This window comes from Nyctibius grandis, chromosome 1, assembly GCF_013368605.1.
Source record: "Nyctibius grandis isolate bNycGra1 chromosome 1, bNycGra1.pri, whole genome shotgun sequence".
Classification (NCBI taxonomy): Eukaryota; Metazoa; Chordata; class Aves; order Nyctibiiformes; family Nyctibiidae; genus Nyctibius; species Nyctibius grandis.
Genome location: NC_090658.1, coordinates 83,890,374 through 83,914,900, shown reverse-complemented (window position 1 = coordinate 83,914,900; position 24,527 = coordinate 83,890,374). Strand labels below are relative to the sequence as shown.

The window sequence follows — 24,527 nt, the reverse complement described above, 5'->3', positions numbered from 1 at the left end:
CTTCTTAAAGGTAACAAATTTCCACTTTGTATCAATGTTTATTCACTGCCTAATCTGAATATTCATAACAGACTAAATGTACAGAACTCAGCTGAGAATTACTACAAGAATGTAGTAATTCCCATTAGAATTACTACAGAATGTGTTTTAGTTAGAAAAATTGCCCAAAGAAATTAAAGCAAATAAGTGCATGAATTTAGATTTATATCTACAAAATATCACATTATCCAAATAAAAAAATATATTATTAGAGAAAAACATGAATTTACCTCATACACAAACATTCACAAAGGTACTCAAGGAAAACATAAGCAAAAACACCATATGATGAACCAAAATGTCACTACTAAACAAAATTTTTGAAGTCATCAAGCATAAAAAACACCCTCAAAACCAGCCAGTATACTGGGGATTTTTTGTTTGTTTTATATGAGGACAACATGCAGAATTTTTTTCGAAGTTTAAAAAACGTGTTCTAAAAAGCTGGGTAGGTTACCCTGACATTTTTAGCAGAATTAGCGTTTCTTACAAGATTGCATGATTTAAAAACATCTTAAAACCTTACTGTCTAGATTCACAAGCTGCTATTGTCAAGATGTCTTTATCCGGTCAATTCTATAGTTATATCAGGATCAAACGATGGAACTCCAGCAGAGAACAGTACGATTTAAGTGATAACACCGGTGATTAACCCCGGCATGGCATATTCAAAAGAACTATTAAAATGAACTATTTATTTTAAAAATAAAAATATTATTCATTTTTTAAAACCCCCAAAAGGCATTTCTGGCATAGTAAATGTGGCTATTCAGTAATCAAAACTGCCTTGTGCCTGCCTCTGTATACCTCTTCTATCCAGTTATGGGCCTACGTGTTTGCTCTACCACATTCCTGTTTTCTGCCTGTTGAAAAAGTTACTGAAATCAGTGGGAAGATTTTTAATTATTTTGGCATCAGTACTTGTTACTTGATTCAAAGTAAGTTAGGTTCAACCCTAGCAAAAGCAAGTGTTTTTTTTCCCCCCACAATGTAACAGGAAAGAGCAAAAGAAATTGAGCATAAGCAGATGGAAAAAGGCTGAGTAACTAGAAACATAACATATAAATGGAGGTGCCTAAAAATGCAGTATTTCTCTTGAATTTCCCTATGGTGCACTTTGAAAAGCGGAAAAGTTCATGGAGGGGATTGGAGATGATATTTACAGGATAATCAGATACCTACATATGGAAGATATGTCGCAAAGATACACTCATATACAATATATATGTACCTATATCTCAAAGGAAAAAGGTGGTTCAGCCTCCCTCTCAGGACTAGTGATATAGGAATCACAGAAAAAAAAACAAAAAAACATCTGAAAACTTACAGGCCTAAGTTTGGCTGCATGAACCTCACTCATATTCTTAACATACAAAAACACATCATTATTTAAAGTCACTTGTGTCAGAACAGAAGTACACATTACTAAACTAAAAGAGCAATTGTACTGAAGGACATGAGAAAAGTCTCTTAGGTTTATTATGTGCTCCTTTATTATCAATGTCTCCTATTCGTGGAAGCATTTCTTGAGAAAATACTACCTCTCCACTCCGAAAATAATAAGCCAGCCAAGATGGCAAGAGATGCACTACTTGAAGCTACTCTCCCCTTTTTGTTTTTAAGCCAATCAGATCATTTCAGTAAGTGACATTTTCCCCGTAAAGTAAATCAATATTACAGTATCTCTAGCCTAGGCTGAGATTTCACTTCCTTGAAATTAAGCTAAAAAGGCATACAAGTAATGCCTTTTCCCTGTTATACATTTCTGATGATGATGGTTGGAACATTATTGTCAGTTCAGTTTGTAATCCTGTCACTGTAATCCGTTCTGGTTTGTGTCTCCAAAACACTACACACCTTTAGTCAGAAGTGTCAAAGATGATGATTTCTTTCTAACTTGCTCTAACTAAATAATCATGCACTTGTTTTAATTTGGAAACTGTCCTATATTTGTCTGTCATCAAAAAAGTTTTTCCTTTCAACCTGTGAGGATGATGTTAGGATGGGTGCATAGGTAACAAAACTGGAAACCAACTGGGAAAAAGTAATTACAGACAGACTGTTTAATTGAGAGGTAAAAAGCGAAGCAAGGAGGAGTGCCAAGAAATGGGAAAAGGGGAATATAAACTATGCCAATGCTGTTATTGGGACAGTCCAGGGGTTATTGTCAGGCAGCCCTGTACTTGATCACCACAAGCTGAAGCAGGAAAATAAACCAACTTGTTGTTCTGACCATACCACATATTTCAAACCTGCTACCATGGTCAGGAGGACTCAGGGCTGAGGAGGGGCTGCCTTTACTTGCTAGTAAAGGGGCATATGGGACAGATGGATCAAGCATCCCTGTAAAACCAGGTCAGTGCCTGTTCCAGGTCTAATTGTATTGCCATCTTCCTAATATCACAATGTTATCCTAAAATAAAAAATCTGAATTGATCAAGTCAAGGAAGAGAAGCCAGAAAAGTGGAGAGTATAACTTTTAAAAATTACATCAATAGTATGCTATTGCAATGGAGTACTGAGTGAAATCTCATTAGCCTTTCTGTATTCTAAAATGTGTTGTTCATACAGACATTTCTACACCATGTGTACCAAAAAGGACTTTTCGCTTCCCATCACAGCTGTGTCTGAAACCTGCCTTACTATTGCAGCACAGCAATAAACATCTTTTAAGAACTAGTAAAAGAGTATAAATTGTGTGGGCAATCTCAGACAAACAAAGTTAAAAACATAACATTCATTTCTTTGATCAGTTATCAATACAGACTGCATTTTTTCCTTACTAACTTTAGGATTGACAGTTGATGCAAACTCACTCCACATCTTGCATGACTTTCCCCCAAATCTTGCGTATCAGAAGTGCCAGCTGAAATCTGTGCACTGAAACGGAGGTATCTGAGGTGGGGCAGAGAGGTGGCCCTTCTTAGAGACCTCTCTGTCTCAGAAATACTTGCTTAACTTCTGGCCTGAAGAGGTTAAAGTCTACTAACAGCACAAGCTCTACTACTTGTATTAGAAATATAGGATTAAAACCAATTAGGACCAAATTTGTAAAAAAACAGAGCTGAGTCACAAACATGGAAGGAATGAACTACAAAGCAAAGTTTAGAACATGTGTCTCATCAGATGAGTTTAAAATATTTTTGACAGTGATTTGAGAAATACTCGAATTTTTTCTTCTGATGACTTACTAAAGCAATAGGCATTAAAACCATTAATAGCTTTAACAGACATCTTCTGTGCAACTGTACAGCACGACCGATTGCTCCATGCTGGACACGAATAACTTGTCTAGCCTTTTTTTTTGCAAGTCTGTGTTTAGATCTTTGTTTCTTACTTAGTTTGCTAGTTATTTCCAAAAGAACTGTCAATAAACAGAAACCTGAGTGAGGCAGGCTAACATTTGGATTGTAATAAAACACACTCTGGTCTATAATGCAAAAAAAAAAAAAAGCAAATATATTTATACGTATTAATTCTTTCCGTCTTTTACTTACGGTTCTGTTCAAGACACTTGAAACATAACCAGAAAAAGAGAAAATATACCTATTATGTTGAAATGAAAAATTCTTAAATACATGACAGCTAGAGCTTGAGCCATGTGCTCAGTTTATGAGCTGATGAAATTAAATTCTAACAGCACAAGCTGAATTAGTTTCAGTCTGTACATCAAAAACTGTTTCCAATCAAAACTAAGTTTTCACACCTTCTTTGCCATAATGTATATTCAGTTTTAAAAGCTTAATCCCAGATGAGTGAAATTTATTATTTATTTCTCTCCCCAACACCAAACATTTCAAGCAGAAACCATTTTTTTTACCTTTTTATCTGCTTATGTATTAATCCAATTTTTCATTGTACAATCACGTGGAATTAAAGCAGATAACACCAAGATTGTTTTTTCCTCAGAGTACTGCCATTCCAAAAGAAGCTGTGGCTTTTGCTTACTACAAGTCGATCACAAACCATACCACACACTACACAACACCACTATCAAAAAGCAAGAATATCCACATAACAACAGAACCATGTTTTAAAATGAAACAGCAAAACAAATTATGCATATACATATCAGATTAACTGGAGTTTCAAAGATATTTCAGGGCAAGCCTGGCATCAAGGTAGAACTAAAATTACGCAAAATATGCAAGCAGAAAGCAGCTTGAAAAAGTGACCCCCAACAAAACAGTCTATTATTAGACTCCTAGAGAATGAAAATGTACCTATTTGTTTTGCAGCTTGTAATATAGCTTTTAAATCCCCATTTACAGTTTGGTGTTCTTTTTTGTCCAAATTGTCATCAACAAACTTTATTATCTTCTTCCAAGTAAGATCAGACTTCAGCAACTGTTCATGTAGTTTTGATCTTTTAGTCTGAAAATGCAAAATATTTGGGTTTTTCAAATTAGTACATGGAGGTTCCTTTAAAATTAAACACCAGATAAAAAACCACAAACCTCTTTACAATTGCATTCAGCCAGTATGTAGTAACAGTTGCAAGCAGTTTCCCTATTACCTGTTCTTTACACTCTTTCCTGTGCGTAAGGAAGGATACACACACGCACTCTCTCTCACTACTTTAGTCTTTCCAAAGCAGAATTGTCTGTAAAGACAAACTGTTGCAACTTCAAGAGATTTACAGCTCCCAAGATTCCAAATTCATTTAACATTACAGGTTCTCGCAACGCATCTATTGCTTTAATGCATTATTTCTTGAGGCAAAAAAAAAAGTACCTAAATTCAGTATCACTAAATTTATTCTAAACATCCCCCAACAAGAGTCCGAAGTGAACTTAATATTCAAGGGAAACGTTTGGCTCCCCAGCTCTGCGTAAGCTCGGGGCTAGAAACATACCCACCCAGACCAACTTAAATAACTTCCTGAAAGATGAAATAAAAGGGCTGTACTGACACAGCCAAGCGACCCTACCCATACAGCACATCATGGTTGTAAGGGCCTAGCAGAAATCACAGCACTACAGCAAATCTGACTTTGAGTGAGGACACTATGAAGGAATGCACACGAAAACTATACACACTTTGCCCAGTCTTGCTTGCATACTCTTATGAAAAATACCAATGCAAATTAAGAAAACAAAGAATTCATACTGTATACACTAAAACTTTACTATTGTGCTTTGGAAAAGAAAAAAATCTTTACCGTTAAGTCAGCTAATTCTTCACTGTAATCCTCGTGCTTAGTGACATTTGAAAAGGAGCGTAAAGCTCCTGTAAGACGAGGCAAGGCCATCTGTTACTCATTCAGTGATCCATAGGATGAGAAATTAAATCCCAGTTCAAGCACCTAGATGAGAACAAAACAAATAACATGGCTTTGTTCATGCTGTAAATACAAATTCACATCACAAACTTCAGAGACCTTTTTGAGCAAACAGAACTTGGCTGGCACTTCAATTAAGCTAAAAAAATCTCTCTCAAAATGCTGATAATCAAGATTCAATAGACAGGACATGAAAGGCACAGACAGTAGACAAGACATGGTAACATGCAGAGGTCACTCAGCAGGTGGTTCTTCTCTGTCCTCCCTACAGAAGTTACCAGCAATGAGGCAAAGTGGCAAGTATTCCTTTAGCACCACTAACACAAGAGTATTATAGTGAAACCTATGTAACCGAACTTCAGCTCCCAACAGCAGTAACTGATTACAACCTACAGGAAGATTTTCTCAGAACCAGCGCACACTGGGAGTTTTCAGGTCATTAACAGCCTCTGGTGCTGATGCAGGGACATCCTTCCTGACAACCGCTTAGTCATTTTTAACTGGCAAAACAGACAAAGAAAATTATGACAGAAGAAAAAAGATTGTAATATGCATAACACTGAACTATTCTAAGAGATAAAGCAATAAAAGGGCTATCAGAAAATCGAAAAAAGTGTGCTTCAGCATGTTTTCATCTCACAACTGGGAGCATACACACACACTTACACAGCGTGGGGCTCTCTCCAGGACTACAGCCTATTTCTGCGCAGTCTTATTTCGTGTATGAAACACGCTCATATCTATACAGCAAAACACAGCTGTTCTCCATCTGAACTTGTACTCGGTCCAAGCCTTTTACTGAAACTATTCTCGGAGTTGTTTAATTCTGAAAGCTGCCCACAGCTGAATTGTTTAATGAACTCTAATGCACAGCTACAGTTTCTGATGGTAGCAGATACAGATTTAGATTATTTCTGAAACAATTAATGATACCATTACAAACCTAATGATCTGCATCATTCTTAGCATGCCTGAAGACCATTGGCCATCCAGAATTTAAAGAACTTAAAACAGAGTTAATAAAACAACTTCCCCCCCCGCCCCAGTCATATACTGTACAGAATACCTGCTTTAATCCAATTATCCTTAACATTTTTCTTTATTTAATGACCACATTTGTATTTTAGCTATCAGCTTTGCAATACAGCACAAAAGCAAACCCAGATGCAGAGTTCCAGTCACAGAGAAATGTCACTGACTTGTCAAGTCTGCTTGTTTTCCCACCTCACATTAAGATGCTTTTTGAGAAAAGCCATCACAACAGCTGATATTTTGGAGATAAATGTTATACTGATGAAGCTACAAAATGTGGAAATATAAAATCTTTAACTGTGAAGGGGATAGAGAGGACATGTTCCATTTCAAGCCTAGAAGCAGACAAACCAAGCAACACTGCAGCTTTTGAGATGTTCAGTGAATGTATGACATGTTAAGTCATACCAGCGCAGCTCCTAGTGAAAACAGCCTGTATTACAGCAACCATTACAGAAGAGAAGTAGCGTGTCCAAAATTTGAGGGAATCTAACCTGACCTTTTTTGTTTGAACCCAACAAAAATGGTAAATCACTCTCATACTGCTCAAATGAGAGCATGGCCATTAGGTATTAAAGATCACTCCATTTTGCCTATTTATTTTATACCTACACTCAAACACCTTTTTCTATAGAGTTATGGTCCTTTACAATAACACATAACAACATAATTGTAATATTATTATCTTAATTGTCCTTTCTGAAATAACATGCACAGTAGTTTATGAAAGTTCGAACTCACTTTTCAATTAAAAGCTCACTTTTCACATACACAAGATTTTAAAGCATCTCCAGCAGGCCCATTTGTTAGGAAACTGAGCTTTAAAGCAGCATTTCTTCCTCCTTTATTCATCGAGTTATTAACACTTTCTGAAATAAAAAACCTGGAAGCCCAGAGGACAAGTAAGGGCACACCTCCTGTGCTGTGGGCTTGGCCAAAGAGCCAAACCCAGCCTCAAAGCCCTACAGTTGAGCTCATATTAATAAATGCTGCTCCACATGTGCTTACGTGCTTTGAGAACTTGATTAAAGTTCCCCGGAGGGGGCTGGTTTGGCAGAGCAGCCACCCAAGGCTTCTGCACCTTGTTTACAGGCAAACTCCGCATGCCCTTCACTTCTGGTCCATCACACCTGCCCTTACCAGGCCACCACAAGAAATCAAAAATAGCCATCCATTAGAAAGCAGGGGACTGGTGCAATTACTCTATTGTTAATATGAAAACCAAGGTACAGATTAGGAATTTACACTATTATTCTGCAACATACTAGAGCCAGCTGTAAATGCTGGGTCAAAAATGCCTTGGCCCTATGAGATGCAGCATAAATTTACATTTGTTTAAAAAAAAAATTAAGTTACCTGCTTTCACATAAAGCCTGTTGATGTAGATACCTGCCTGCATCACACTGCCTTTAGAGTGGATCAGCTACTGCTTGTCTTCCCATAGCCACCCTAAGGGTAATTAATTCCTTCTGATTGACAGAAATATCTGTTTGCCCCAAGCTTGATCAGAAACATCTGTACTACCAAATGATCCTGCTAAGATCTGCCGGTTTTGGAACAAGGACCTAAAAGGCAGCAGCGATTAAATCCTTTTTACCAGGGCCCACGTACAGCGATGCAAGATGAGCTTTTGCCATTCTTATGCCCATTCCCCCTCAAGAAGAAGGTGTGAGAATAGGTACCATATTATTTCATGTTTGTAGAGAGACAAGTGGAATGGGAATTTAACCCTGAGATCAGTGCAACTTCACATGCTAAAAATACCTCCCCCCGGCCTTCAATCAATTGAGAATAAGTTGGGCCCATTCTGTTAATGTTTTTTAGGAAAAGGAACTGAAGTTCGACAATTTCTAGTACTATCTCAGACATCCTGCCTCTTTTAAAAAAACCTTAACTTTCCACTAAGCTTCTCTCCCTAAAGCAGAAAGAGCAACATCCACCTTTCTTTTTTTTTTGTGAAGATGCAAGGCAATATCTTCTAAGCCTATTTTACTTCTTTAAAAAAAGAAGTTATTTTAACATTGACACTTTTTTATGAGGGAAAGTAAAACATAAAAGCAGATTATACTCAGAATTCGGGTATGAAACCATTCAAATTTTATAGTGTGAAAGTAAACCTAACAGTAAACACGGATCACAATCTCAGCAGGGTGGGTTTTTTTTCTTATTAATGAAAAATGTAAAAAACTGCTACCAATATTACAAAGGTAACTAACATTACTAAAGAAGTTTTCCACTTTATATTTTTACCAACTACTTAAGTTTTCCTCCCACTCTTGACCTTCCTATTTTCTTCTATAAGCAAATATAAGAGAACCATCTCTTTCTCTTCTCCACTGAAATGTTACAGAGATTATGGTCAAAGAGGTTTTTTGTTGTTGCTGTTTTGTTTCAAACTTACTTATTTTAATTCCTATACTCTTTAACAAAACAAGCCAGCTGCCTAGTAGGGCTGAGAAGGGGATTGCTCAAATGTAGGTACCTTAATTTTCAAGTTGAAAATGGTGGAATAACAGAGCATCAACAGAATCACAGGTAAAAATCAGCACCTGTACTATCCTGAAGTACCAGCTTCTGTAGCCTCTAGTATTTGGCATGTTACAGGTCCTTTAAAACCTCACAACAGTCATTTTGTTTAAACTATTTAAGGAATATTAAGCTGTGTTACCAGGTTTTGCCTATAATTCTTTAAACTATTAACAAGTTTCTTGCTGTCTATATAAAATTCTAATTTATAAAACCTGAAGAAGTTATTATTGATTACTAATATCAAAGAATGTTATAAAGAAAAAGAGGCTTTAGACATTGGCAGTTAATAGCACATTGCTATTGACCACATAATATTTGGATCAAATGGCATTTTTACTTTCACTTGTCAAAGTGGAATCATTTCAAATGAACAGAAAGCTAAAAAGGCAAATGATACCCCAGCCAACTAAAAAAAAAAAAAAAAAAAAGGGCAAATGCAGTAACTTTTTTGGTACTTTAAAGGCATTTAAAAACCATTACAATAAATATTAGCATAGGATCATCTAAATCAAAACACAAAAGTAGCGAGACCATGAGGACACATTAAGACATTTTAAATATATCCACACAGAATATTTTACTTCTTTACACTATTATGCAAGAGGAATAAAAATAAATAAATCCCGAAGCATTAAGTTTTAGTGACATGAACACATTTTAGAATTGCTACAATTAACCTCAGCAGCTTCAACACAAAGGTAAACTTCATATTTTGTTTACAAATAAGTCTCAATATTTAAAAAAAAAACATACTCTATTTGGTGTGTATTTCTCATTGACATTTTAAAGAAATAAATAAAAGCATTAGATGAAAAAGCTATTTTACAAAAATGGAGACATTTGTATTAGACTCACTTAAACTTCTTATCCAAGCATGTCTGATGCAAACAGTACAAATACAGCACCTAACATCGAAGTTGACAGCCAAGGATAATAGTGGTTTAATGATGTCTGAGATATTAATAATAAACAGCAGGCCAAAACAAGATACTACAATATCAATATTTTCCAACTTCAAATTTTGCACTTTTATAAGCAGTGCTATATGATGTAGTAACAATTGTACACTTTCAGACATCTAATTTTCTGCCAAAGGCTCAGACATCGCACTGGAACTCTCTCAAGTTGTCTGGGTCGAATATTGCTGATCTCCAGTCAAGATAGGGTCAGTCTTTGAAAGGGAGATGTCAAGATTAAGGAATATGCATTCAGAAAGATATAGCGGCTGCCTGATACCTGACATTCTTCTCAGTGAATACCAGAATTCAAACAAATGCTTCAGCATAATGAGGAGGCACAACAGTGCCTATATGTGCCATCATTCATATAAGAGGCAATTTCAGGATCTTAACCATGTAAGTCACTAAATCAAAAAAAAAACCCTAAAAAACAAATAATGGAATTGCAAGTCATGCATTCAATAGAATATTAACCCTTTCCAGATTCTCCCTCTCACAATCTTAGCCATGCACACAGGATGAAACACCAGCTGCCTGACACTGTTCCCACTAGCGTCAGCTGGAGAGGCTGTTTCCTGTGATTATGCCCAATACTGTTTTGGTGTGATGCCAAACGTGTGGCTTGGCCCAATAACGTATTCATTTTAGATGTGCTTTGAGATCATTACTAACCATAGGTCTCATTTCTAAAAAAAAAAAAACCCCCACTCCAAAACAAAAGAAAAAAATCTCCCTTTTTTTCAGAATAACTCATATTTCTTTTCCGAGAACATAAGAAGTTCAATTGTTAGATATAGAAACGTCTGCACTTTTACACCCAATCACCTTAAATTTTTCATTCTCTGCAGCAAGAGACAAATTGCACCCCCAGCAACAGAGACTTAAAGGCTTGCCCTACATGTGGAGATGTACTATAAGTGTATCTCCAACATACATAACATGTATGTTCATTTAAACACTAGGCATGAGCCACAAATACAAGATGAGGGGGGTGGTGTTTGTTTGGTTTTGCTTTAGCTTAATAGGGGGCTCTTGTTTGTCATTAAAGAAAAAGGAGGTGGTGTATGGAAGGTAAATACGGATGTACATGTCCAAAGGAAGTAAAGGGAGGATGAAAAACAATAGGTAAGTGAGAGAAAGGAAAGATCTTTGAGTTAATGATGACAGCTAAGTAACACATGTTGCATCTCACCGCTGGAGCAGGCTGCTGGCAGGACTGGTGGACCTGTGGAGAGGGGAGCCCACACTGGAGCAGGTTTGCTAGCAGGACTTGTGACCCCATGGGGGACCCACACTGGAACTTTTCCCTCCCTAAAATATCAGTTAGGTAAAACATTCTCCACTTCCCTGTTAAAGATGTTCTCCTCTAGCATCAGCAAGATTCAACAAGCCAGAAAAAGCACATGAATTTTAATTTGCATCTCAGAGAGTCGTGCTCATCTAGAGGTCGGCCACCAAATTCTAGTCCATGCATTAATGTACTGAATAAAACAAAGAGAACACCAACTGCCCTTTCAGTGAGGATAAACTGGTAAATGCCCAAGCAGTCCAGCATAGCCACTGCAGCTTAATTAAGTCTTTCTTGGCTTCTCCCTAGCCTAATGGATTTTCAATAAACTATACAAAACTGTGTACAACTTCAAGAGGAATATTCTATACCAAGTAAGTAACCTCAAGGAACATAAGGCATTGGGATCTTTCACAACACTGGTTAATTCAGAGAGCACTTTTACCAGAGAACCAGAGTGTGTTGCTGTTTCTTCCTTCAATCATGTTTTTAGGTGTCTGCACAAAGTGCTGGGGTGGGCTGACCCCGGTCAGCAGCCAATCAAATGGAATGTCTTTCCTTACATAATTAAATCTGGGAATTCATTGCCACAAGATGCCAAAAGGATTAGAAGTTCAAGCGTGCTCAAAAAAGAATTAGATGAATTAATGGAAGTCAGATACCTTGGTAGTTACTGAACTCAACAGCTTAGGGGCAGACCATCAGCTATTAAAATCACTGACTACTGAAAGGTAATACGAAAGTGAAGGCATCACTGTATTTGTTTTCCAATTTTTTTTTTCAGTATGTTGCCTAAACTCCTGCGACTGGCTGCTACAGGGGAGAGACGCTAGATAAACATTTTGTTTGAAAACAGAGCTAAGGGAGATGTGACAACAGAGATTCTGAGGATTAGAATTTGGAATTTAGGAGCCTAAAGTCTCTAAATCTGTTTGTGGGTCCAGCCCTTGTTTCTCTCTCTTCTTAGTTCAGACAGCAGCTATCATATTTCTAACAAGCTTCCAACTACACATTACAGGTCGTTAAACTGCTTTTAATTAGATAAGTTTGCCCAAACTAGAGAGTAGATTTTGTTTTTTCTTCTTTCTCCAAACATTAAAGCATAATTTGTTTTAAAAAAATGCATAAGCTGGAAAGTGCTCAACACCAACTTCAACAATTGTTACTAAAAACAATTTACCAGGAAAACATTAAGCCATTATTTGGAGTAATGAGAACTTCCAACAAATTTTGTAGGGGGGAAAATGAAACCTGTTCAGTACTCAAAAAACTAATACATGGTAGAATTATTCACACATTGAACAGCTTCCAAGTAAACTTTACGTTATAACTACCCAGCAAAAGACAACATGTGCCTTTCCTTCCTTCAACCACCTCCCCACACCAATAGCAGCTCCTATGACTATGGAAGAGAAGAGGAATGAAACACACAGGAAGAACATGGACCAGCCTGAGCTCAGTTCAGTATTTATAAAGGACAACTTTTTCCAGAGAAAGAGTTGTAGTTTAACAAGAACCTGCAGAAATACACATTGGTACTTTACAAAGGACAAATTTGCTATTAATTCTGTAAAAAAAGATTTTTCAACTCTAAATGTTCTTCCTGACAATAGAATTAAGACTATACTTACTAAATCTGTAAACGACACTAAGATGCAAGGGACTGCAACTATTTTAGGGCCAAATTACAATTTACAATTACCAGGAAAGAACCATATCCAACATGGACAGTAAAACATATTACATTAAAGCAAGAGTAAGGAACCACAAAAACAGAGGAGGCCAAGAAACAACACATTAGTTGCAGTTTTGAAGAAACACATTGTTGTGGTTTAACCCCACCTGGCAACACAGCCACTCACTCACTCCCCTTACAGTAGGATGGGGGAGAGAATCGGAAGGGTGAAAGTGAGAAAAATCATGAATTGAGATATAGACAGCTTAAAAGGTAAAGCAAAAGCCATGCAAACAAGCAAAGCAAACCAAGGAATCCATCCACTGCTTCCCATCGGCAGGCAGGTGTTCAGCCATCCCCAGATGAAAGCAGGGCTCCATCACGCCTAACGGTTACTTGGGAAGACAAATGCTGTAACTCTGAACGTCCCCCCCTTCCTTCTTTTTCCCAAAGCTTTATATGCTGAGCATGTCGTCATATGGTATGGAATATCCCTTTCAGTCCTGACCCCTTTGGTCAGCTGTCCCAGCTGTGTCCCCTCCCAACTTCTTGTGTACTCCCAGCCTACTCGCTGGTGGGGTGGTGTGAGAAGCAGAAAAGGCCTTGACTCTGTGTAAGCACTGCTCAGCAATAACTAAAACATCTCTACACTATCAACACTGTTTTGGTCACAAATCCAAAATATAGCACCGTACTAGGAACTATGAAGAAAATTAACTCTATTCCAGCCAAAACCAGCACACACATCTACAGACTACAGCAAGTGGCAATCATGTCATTTGTCATGCTGGAAACGTGAAAAGACATGGAAAGACAGGAAACATTAATATTCAAAGATAAGAGTGAAGCCTTAAAATATACTATGTTGTCCTTCCCCTAACCAATATTAAAAGACTCCACTAGACTACTGCTGTCTTTGTTGTGCACCTTGTCTCTAGAAAGACACATACCAGCTTAGAAGGACGCAGTAGAGGATAACAAAAATGGCCAGCAATGTAGAAGACATTATCTACTAGGAAAGATACAACAAGCTCAGGTTAGATAGGTTACTGGGAGAGAAACACACTGGTATATTTCAAATACATACATGACAGCTGCAGAAAGGAAGGAACAAGAAGAAAATAAAGAGGTGAAAAAGAGCATTGTGCGTTCCTCTTAATTTTAAAAACAGAAAGCCTACCTGTCACTCCAGGTTTAGCTTCAAAGAAAGCTCCCTAAACACAGAACTGCCAGAACAAAATATTGTCATTTGACAATTTGTTACCTTCTCTCTGATTCAATGGAACTAGTGATTTCACCCTTCCAAAGGCCAAACTAGCTTTTACAGAAAACTGTGCAGGTCTCACATTTAAACTAATTTATACAATGCATAAAGGCCCTAGGTGGGAGTTGGTCAGTGTTCCCACATAAATGGGAAGACAGTTCCTCCAAATATCTACACATCTAATTCCACGATGATGCAAGTTTACTCTGTCACAGCCAGAAGCAAGTCAAATCCAAAGGAAATTATTACGGCAACTGCTGAAAAGTAGTGCGTGTTTACTTAGACTCAGCACCTCACTGATATAATTAATGTGGTCTTCAGATAAAAGCCAGCTTGCACTTGAACTAACGGTTGGTTTGGTTTTCTTCCTCCTAAAAATTCATGTCTGCGACCTACCATGTGGACATACGTAACTCATGTTGCATCTTCTCTGGAATTTCTAATATTTTTTCTACTCATTGAGTAGACTCAAGTCAAGTCTGTCCTCAAGAAAATAACTAAGCTCGACTACTAGATGCCTTCTCTGCAAAAGTGAAGATTACTGGTTCCATTTCAATAGTACTATTTCACAGTCAATTCTTGAAAAAGCCTGAAGATTGAAACGGATCTACACAAATGTTAGTGTTCTAAAAACAACTAAATCTAAATTCAGAACATAAAAAAGCCTTAAATAAAGGTATTATTTGAGTTCCATCATGATACATTCTCCTGAAGCACCTGAAGGGTAAGCCTTAGGACACTAGAGATGACGATGTACAAGCACGATGTACAAGCAAAGCTGTCGGTTTACCATTACCAACCATAATGAAGCAAGTAGCACTCGAAAAACACTCTACGTGATCACATGCTGGTTTTTCATTATTCGTTTCTAGTTGTCTGCATTTATTAATACCGGTAGTAAGTACCGAAAGTATTCAGGCCCATTCAACACCTGTGGCGTTTTCCACTTGACAACACTCCCGTTATCCCCGTTTCCATGATCACACTGAGGCCAAGACCAGAAACAGAACGAGAGCAGAACCGGGACCCGGCCTTTATTAGTGATCTCGTATCGCTCGCCGAGCTGCGCGCTGGGGCTCGGGCACACGCACGCAGACGGCAGGGCCCGGCCCCGCTGCCGGGTTAGGGCACCCCGCCCGCCGCCGGCCCTGCCGCGGGGCCCCCGCCGGGAGGCAAGGCCTGGCACCGGCCAGCGGCCTCGCTGCCCCGAAACAGCCGGACCCCGCCAGCGACCCGGCGCCGTCCCCTCCGCCCTCCCTCCCCAGGGGCGGCGGGCAGAAATCCGCGCGCCGGCGGGAGGACGCGCACTGCCACCGGGGCGGGCCGAGCGGCCCCGCTCCCCGCCGAGGGGGCCAGACCGCGGCCCCGCACCGGCCTTTAACACCGCGGTGGAAAACAACGTTCGCCCCATCCGCCGGAGCGCAGCGAGCTCCGGCCGCTGCCCGCCGCTAGGGCCCGGCGAGCCCCGGGCGCACCGCCGCCCCGCGCAGCCTCCCGACCCCCGCCCGCCCGAGCCCGCCGCGCACCTGCCTTCCGGCCTGCCGGTTCCGCTGCCGGGAAGAGCCGCCACGGCGCGACACTGCCGTAAAGCGAGCAGGCGGGGCGAAGCGAGGCGCGGCACGGCGCCGGACGTGAGCGGCGGTGCTCGTCGCTGTGCCCCGGCCCGGCCCGGCCCGCTCAGCCGCCTCGCCGGGCTCCCCACCCTCCGCGCCCAGGACATGCCTCTGCTCCCATCCCTCCTCCCTGCCTCTCCGCGCCGCTGAAAGCCGGCGCCGTGCCTAGGCCCACCCCGGCTACAGGCCGCGCCGCCGCCTTTCTCCCCGCCCGCGCTAGCGCCGTCCGCTGCCTTTTCTGTGTACAAAAACGCGTCTCGCCGGGAGTACTGGGGCAGCGGGGCCGGCACCTGCGCCCGCCCGCACCGGCTGTTCCCTGCATGATCACATACACCATGAAGGCAGCTCCCGGCGGCATTGCCGCTCCCGCATGAGCGCCTCGGGCTTCCCCGGAGTTGGGTTTCCGTGTACACTTACTGTACACTTGCTGTTGCCCAAACCACGTCTGTACACCCGTGTGTGCCTTACGTGCTCTTCCACGCTTACTCAGTCGTGTGTGCTCCTGAGCAACGGGGTTTCTAATCCACAGGCACCACAGTAAAATGACGCTAAAGATCAAGCTGTGCAGAGAGAGCCGGAAAGAATGAATGAGCAATGTCAGATAATTTTAGCACAAAACGAAGTTGCAAGGAAAAAAATGCTCACTCTGGAGTGCTTGGGTGTCTGTACGCAGATACAACTGGACTCTTAAGAGGCCTCCAGCTGGGTAACTGTTAGCATTCAGGTGATTTATTTCTGACTTCTGTCTTCTCAAGTGTCTCTTCTTGTGTTCTGTCTTGCGAAGCACATAAGGGTGCTATCTTCTCAGATCACTGAACTGCTTTCATCTCTGCAATTCTAGCAAGTATTCCACTTACGTAAAAGAAGGCAAGCATTCATGTATATATGTGCCTGTGTCTGTATTTGTACTGTTGGAGATGTTCAAAAGCAGACTCCCAAGAACATAGTAACATACTCCACTCTTCCTAAAAAGAAGGGAACATGACCAGTTTAGAGGAGTCATAAAGCGTGTGTATCTTGGGCTTGGTAGATAGCCATATGGAACTGGTTATAATGTTTCTAGACCACTTATCCTTAGAGTGGCTAGTCTAAACACTGGAAAGTCCAAATTTTTGCTACTTCTGTTCAGTCATGTTGTTAAAATCCTCATAGTGGACTAGCAAAGAGTAAGTGCTGTAATTAAGCTCCTGTAACTTGATGCTAGGTACCTCAGGATTTCAATTTTTGTAGCATAATTTTACAACCATATTCCCAAGGCAAATGTGGATGTTTTATAAATACAGTATTTTATATTTCTAATGTATGAATCTGTCAGGCAAAGTTAAATGTAATTAAAAAAGAGAGCAATCCTCTTATGAATTCTTCTAATAGTCTTAACTTTTTAAGGAATGTTTTTGTATTCTTTCTGAATACAAATTTTTAATCGAGAGTAAGGACTATTCATTGGCATATTGCTTTCCTTGAGGAAATGGAGGAAACTCCATTACAGACTTGTGAGTCAAAGCTGTCACTTAACAAATACGACAGTTCTACCCTTCCTTCCTGACTTCTTGAAACATGTACTTCACATAAAAGCAAGTTTCCAGCCTAACCAAACCAGGACTTTATTTCTTATCATAGAGGAGAGACTGAGGGAATACTAAGGCAATGTGTATACTTCCATTTGTAGACAAAAACTAGTATAATTTGAATGTTTTCTAGTAGATAAACAGCAATACAGGGATACTTAATAATGAAGGGTATTTTTTTTGAATAGTCATTCAGTATGAATTCTACAAAGCTAGGCTTTGCAAGGAATAACTTGGCTTTGCAAGGTCATGTTACCCAGGGATCTCCGAAGATAACAGACTTTGTAGCTTTGTCTGGGTTGCACTCAAACTCTTGTTTATGGGCAAAAGAGAACTTGCCATATATAGGACCAAGAATTCACTTTCAGGCTACTTAGTGTTTTAACAGTCTAACAGTCCAAGTTATCTCCTAGTGAAAAGTCTCTCTTTTATAATGCAGCTAAAACCTTCCTAGCATCTGCTCTTTTCTTTTGTGTTATGGTCACCTTTCAAATGTTCCTCTGGATCCTATTTGTCCCTCTCAAGGAGAATGCAGGAGGGGCTTACAAGATGACAGCATCATGAGGTCTTCCCTCAGGACAACGTTCCCATTGGGAGGTTTCTTCTTTTTGCCAGGAGGAGCACAATGTTCCCGCTTTCTTCCTCCCATTTTTTAACCTGATTCTGTTTATTTTTATATGTTTTCGTAATGCAATCTGCTTCCTTCTCATTGGCTCCCAGCTCAAGTCTGAGAGTTGCCCTGCAGCCTTCCCAGCCTCAGTTAATGGCTATAATTTTGCACAAACTGACTGCCTCAGTTTGTCAGACCACTACCATATGTGGTATTGACTGAGATTAAGATAAAATAAATCATGCCATAGTCACTTGACCACTAGACAACTGTCAAAGCAAGCTAAAACCAACTCAGGCTGAGACAAGCCCAGCCAAATTCTGAGACCCTGCACTGTCAGGTCAGTACAAAGCCTGAGCTCTTCTACTAATAGAAAAAAAAAACACATTTACTGGGTTATGTTTATTTCCTCATCTTGGAAAATGTTGAAACTTTACATTTTTGTAGCTCTTAGGTTTTTCTTGACATTCACTTCCCAGCAGACATTAGGAATATACCACAGCCTTTCTATGCCCTAGCTTCCAAAGACTTTAAATGCACAAATGGTTGTACATACTAACCTACTACTCTTCCAAATTTTAAATTATTTTTGAAGCAAGTTTTTTAACTAAGTGGCCTATGTCCTCAGTTGTAGTCATACTGAATGTATGTGTAAGGTGATGTTGTACAATAAAGATATTATCTGCTCGATTTTTAGTGGACCAGAAGTGCCAGATATTGCATGGAATTAATTTTATCAATTGCGGATGACTTAACATAGACTTACTAAGTCCCTGAGGAAAAAATTCTAATTTTCTTCAGTATGTAATAATTTTTTTAACACATATGATACATAAAAGTGATAAAAATTATTCATAGAGAGGACTTTGTCTTAAAAATTTTATATTCCTGCTATACAGAAATCTATGTCTGTGCTCAGCTTCTGCATTTGCTTAAGAATCAGTAGAAGCACACAGGTTCTGTCCATCTCACCCTAAAAACAGAAGAATCATACTGTAAGAGTGCCAGTGCTTCTCAATTACCAGTAAGTGAGCATAAAATGAGCAGCTCACATGTAGATGTGTATATATTAATGTAATGTCTAAAGTTAGCTAAAGGGAGATAGATACACAAAGTGAGTACAACTTCACCCTATTTATGGACTAAGATGGACAGAAATGTAAATTATGAGATGAATTCAGGAGGAATTTGCTCCTCAGGAAAAAAAAAATTCTTATTTCTTCTTACATAATTTGTTTTATATTCGCGCCTTAAATAATCCTTTGTTTATTCTCTTTTGCATAGTACCCGGTCTTTGGCAGCATTTCAATATTCTGTAGTATCTAAATCTGCAGTTCATTATGTCTTGTCCTTTGTTTGACTGTTATGCTTCTTGGAGGTCCAATAAAAAGGTGTAAAAAAAGTCTGTCTTTTGCATCAAATCCTTCCAGCATAGCCATGTGAGAATTCAAGTTTTAGAAAACTAACTCAAATTTTGGAAAAAGGTTTCAATGAAGTAGGGCCAAAATTGTAGAATGTGGGAAGCAAGGAATGTATCTGAATTTAAGTTTGTGAAATACCATGCAAATTTACATGAGTGAATTCACTACTGTATTTCTTACTTTATGTGTTTCTTAACCAAGCAATGTTGCATTCAGAGTTAAACAAGGGTTTTTCATTTGGAGAACAATGGGTTACTCACAAAACCTGGTCCTTAGTTTATGGTCACTGTGAGTACTGCCAGCTGGTCGCACTTGAATGATTATCTGCAAATGTATTGTAATTTATGGGCTATTGAATTGACTCTTTTGTTTCTTTTTAACAACTAAATACTAATATTAATATGTGAGCTATGAATTTTACAGTTACTTGAAGTGTACTTCAGGTTCAGAAAAGAAATGGACTAGTAATTAGGATGACCTTGTCTTTACTTTGACAAGAGAAAACTTATTAAATCACTGTGTTCCAAAAAATTGAACACATTCAGCCTCTGTGGAAGTTGTAAGATGAAACTGACAGACATCCTTGACTCACTGTTGATCTCTGCTGTGATGAGAGTATCACACATTCAGAACTAAACTTCTCTCTGCAGATGCCACTGTTACTGACACTGGGATAAGAATTTTAAATCAATGTTCTGTGAGGATAATGCAGCTTCCTCAGAAAACGTCCAAAATCTCTATTGCCCATAATTACAAAGTAATCGTGTTGTGCATGACCACAAGTGCAATGCTAGCAATAGCCAGTGCGTGGAAGATGCTGTCATTAAATGAGCTATACTTCTTTACAGTCATCTTGTTCCTGTGGCTTTTAATACTTTATTTAAAAGTCACACAGATATTGTAAGTGGTCTGCGAGTTCTTGAAACTTAATACACAGTGTATCATAAGAAAATACTACTGAAGAAAATATGCGTAAGAAAATATGTAGCCACTGCTGCATAAAAACCCATAATTCAAATTTGTTCTTTGAAACCTGAGCCTTTTTTAGTGTAATGCAGGCTACATAAAGGGGATATATCATGTCCATTATTACTGGTTCTTCTGCATTGCTCTCTGAATTCAATCTATTCATATTATCTTCTACCGGATATGAATGTACCTAGGTTTAACACCCAGCTGCTCTTCTTTAACATAGGGATTTTTCAGCGCTATCTTATATTTTGTCCAGGGTTTTTCAGGTTAATTAAGCAGCATGATATTCCTTCTGTGCTGGTGAATATTAATGTAGCTAGAATAGAAAATATGTTTCTTATTAGTCTCCATTTATGATTATCTGTAATTTCTTAAATGTACTTAAAAGTGAAACAACATTATTTGCTTCACAGGTATGGATAAAGAGTATAGAAGTATCACAAACATTCTCATAATTTAACAGGATTCTGGAGTGGTAGTGGACAAGTTTTCTTTTAGTTGCTGAGCCTAAGTTTAAACAGTACAGATTTCCTAGTAATCCACACTGCTACTTTTTTTTTAATGCTAATAGAATTAATAATGTCATCATGAATGACTGTCCTTATATGAGAGTTGAATAAGGAATGCATTATTATTTTGCTTTTTTTCTTTCAGAAAACTATGTTTTTTTATTTTTTTAAAAATAAATACATCAGAATCTAATATAAAATTTATATTCTTATATCCAACAAGGAGCCTGAACATAGAAAACATCAAAAATTTTTTAAAAGATTTACCAGGATTGATTTAGAGAATTATTTTTAAGGGTCGACTTTAGCCATAGTGCTTCTGCATCTCGGTCATGTGTCTAGTCTGATCCATGCTTGCATAATATCAAGATGACTGCACTATGTGTCATGTTTCGTGAATTTGCATTAATACATTTGCCAGCTCTGCATCAGAGGAGAATGAAAAAAGAAAGTAAAACAAATGGCAACATCATTTCATTCTGAACATGAAACAAACAAGTAACATTTCTTTTGTGAAAATCACCATATACAACTGTTTAAAGATAGGATAGGATAGGATAGGATAGGATAGGATAGAATAGAATAGAATAGAATAGAATAGAATAGAATAGAATAGAATAGAATAGAATAGAATAGAATAGAATAGAATAGAATAGAATATTTCAGTTGGAAGGGACCTACAACAATCATCTCGTCCAACTGCCTGACCAGTTTAGGGCTGACCAAAAGTTAAAGCATGTTATTAAGGGCGTTATCCAAATGCCTCTTAAACACTGACAGACGGGTCATCGACCACCTCTCTAGGAAGCCTGTTCCAGTGTTTGACCACCCTCTCAGTAAAGAAATGCTTCCTAATGTCCAGTCTGAACCTCCCCTGATGCAGCTTTGAACCATTCCCATGTGTCCTATCACTGGATACCAGGGAGAAGAGATCAGCACCTCCCTCTTCACTTCCTCTTCTCTGGAAGCTGTAGAGAGTGATGAGGTTGACCCTCAGCCTCATTTTCTCCAAACTAGACAAACCCAAAGTCCTCAGCTGCTCCTCATAGGACATGCCTTCCAGCCTTTCCATCAGCTTTGTTGCACTACTCTGGACACATTCATGAACCTTCACACCCTTCCCAAATTGTGGGGCCCAGAACTGCACACAGTACTCGAGGTGAGGCCGCACCAATGCTGAATACAGGGGGACAATCACCTCTTTTGGCCAGCTGGTTATGCTGTGTTTGATGCACCCCAGGATGCGGTTTGCCCTCTTGGCTGCCAGGGCACATTCCTGACTCATACTGAGCCTGCTGGTGACCAGCACCCCCAGATCCCTTTCTGCAGGGCTGCTCTCCAGCCATTCCTCTCCCAGTTTATACTTATAGTAATGGATAGAGTAAAACTTTGTAAAAAAATAACAATTGATGTTTGAAGCAGCCACGTTGTTGCCAGGTTTTAGTCTTGTTGAGAGATACTGACAGGTTTGAGAACCCTTAACTTACCTAAGTGTTGATACGACAGTATCTTGCCAGAGAGATGATCTGTTGGATAATGTTTTGGGTAAACAGTCATGAATTGTAGAACTATTAAAAGCAGTTAAGCCCAGGGAGGAGGCTAGAACTGAATCCTGTGTTCATAATTTGCTAATTTATTTTTTAAAATTATTTATGATGTAAGAACTATGTGTGTGGTCAGGAATGGGAGCAGCTTAGAAATAGAAACCAGAAAGAAATTGTGTTGGTCTGAGGAATATATATGGTGTCCTATTTCTTGTTTCTTTCTCATTCTTTTGTTAGTGATTTTGAAAGACTGCACATTAAAATAATTCTTTTATATACATAATTTCAGTGTGGTGTTGAAGTGAACTGAGCTGAAATGTTGAATCATCATGGTCAACAGGCTGCACTTCACACCCATTTAGGCTGATATTTATTACTAATACTGTAGAGCTAGCTTTGGAACTTGGTGGGCAGACCTTACCTGTCATCTCATGTTTTCTTTGATCTTTCTTCTTATTCCTATATGCCCCGGTGGCACATACAAAAAGTGGTGGAACTGGTTCTCCACCGCAAAGTATATTACTGCAGTGATTCATACTATTTATATTTTCTTTGAAGTTCTTCAAAGAAGGGCTGCTGAAGAAAGTAGTTTGTTGAATAAAGTATCAATATCTTATCTCTAAATACTGGATAATGCTGAAGAAAGGGAGATCTAAGTGATTGATTCACATGGGTTTTGAAAAAAAATACTGGAAAAAGAAACATCATTACAGCCCCCCCCTTATATCAATGAAACTTCTTAGTTTCAAGCCAAGACTGCTGAGATCTACTCCTCAATATTACTTATCTCAGAATATAAGCACTCTATGTTTCCAATATGATGCATTCCGCAAAAGCAAGGTGGTTGTGTTGTAGTTTATGTGGGTCTGAAGGTGATACATATTTAGACCAGATGATATTCTTCTAGAGTCTCCTCAGAATACCAGCAAAATTTTCACAAGAAACAAAGAAAAGGTCACTCTTCTGGCCAGACACAGACAGAAAAATCCTTTTCTCATTTAACTGATAAGTACTCCTTAAAGCACGATTTCAGAGATTAAATGGCAAGAACAACAACAGTATTCTCGCCATATTCTGAAACTGGGAGAGACATAGTCAGAATTTGCTCAGTCAGCTACAGATGCAAATGTCATCTCAACTCCATTTTCTGCTTGCTTCTTCCAAGTCCCACAGACTCACGGCAGGATGCTGGATATCCCTGTGAACTCTGCTGAAAGTGGAGCATCTTTTTCAATGCCAGGTGCTAGGTTGTTGTCAGTTATGCTGCTAGATGTTTGCCATTCTGGCTCATGTCACTGAGCATAGCACTGTGAAAAAAAAAAGAGGTTAGATTTTGATCACAGAGTTTGTTTCAGAAATGAATATGGAAAGGGGTTGGTAGCTGTGAGAAACTGGAAAGGAGCTGCTGTAGTTTAACGGTTCACTGCTTACGCAAACTGCTGATGTGTGTGTGTGTATATGTATACCTAGACAAAGAGAGAAAAAGAAACTCTCAGGATTTTGTACAAGTTTTTATTTAAAAATTAATTTGGGGCTATATCTAGTTTATTGTTGTGTATTTTTTATATTAGGAGGTTCCTTGGAGACCTATGAAGCAACTAAAGAAACCCAAAATGCTGTTGTTGAAAGCTCTGCTGACACAAGATGGGATAGCGCTATAGGGATTCATGTCACATATACTGTGGGGGAGGAGAAGGCGATTCCTACCAGCAGCAAAGCAGAAGCATTAGAGACATGATAGAGTAATTTCTAGTTAGGAATTTTTAAGTCCTGCTTAGTCGCTAACTTGGAGAATGACTTCAGGCAAATAATTTCAAAAGCTATTAAAAAAAAAGAGAATATTCCAACATATCTAATCAGACACAGACATCAACATTTGCCCTGTTTGGAAAGGGAATTGTCACTGAAAAGTAAAAACAGAGTGAAGCTGGAAGACACTTAGAAGAGTGCTGCCTGAGGACACTAAAGGACAGAGCTGTCCCAGTAAGAGATGAGTAGTATCTTGTGCTTTGTAAATTGCTGCAGCTAGTGTGCTCGCTTCTGACTTAGGATGGTTGGCATAAAGTAATCAATGAATAGAGTTTTGAATAGTAAGTATTTTGTTACGGACACCACAGTTTTTCACCTGTTTATTCAGGGGAATGGTATTAGCCAAAAGTCTTTTTAAAGTACTTCTATTGAAAAAGATGTTGAGATGTTCCTGCTGAGATTATTTCTTTGTAC

At 38.9% G+C, this 24,527-nt stretch overlaps 1 protein-coding gene across 2 annotated transcripts in view; it reads right to left on the bottom strand.

Moving 5' to 3' along the window:
- Nucleotides 1-15,634, bottom strand: part of ASCC3 (activating signal cointegrator 1 complex subunit 3) — a 274,898-nt gene extending 259,264 nt beyond the window's left edge. For both annotated transcript variants that reach the window (XM_068401794.1, XM_068401804.1), the window contains exons 1-3: nt 15,594-15,634; nt 5,201-5,344; nt 4,263-4,413 (exon numbers count right to left, since the gene is read on the bottom strand). In XM_068401794.1, the coding sequence (XP_068257895.1) occupies nt 4,263-4,413; nt 5,201-5,290 (241 nt within the window). In that variant the 5' untranslated portion in view covers nt 5,291-5,344; nt 15,594-15,634. The remainder of the gene's footprint in view (nt 1-4,262; nt 4,414-5,200; nt 5,345-15,593) is intronic.
- Between the last annotated feature and the right edge of the window lie 8,893 nt (nt 15,635-24,527).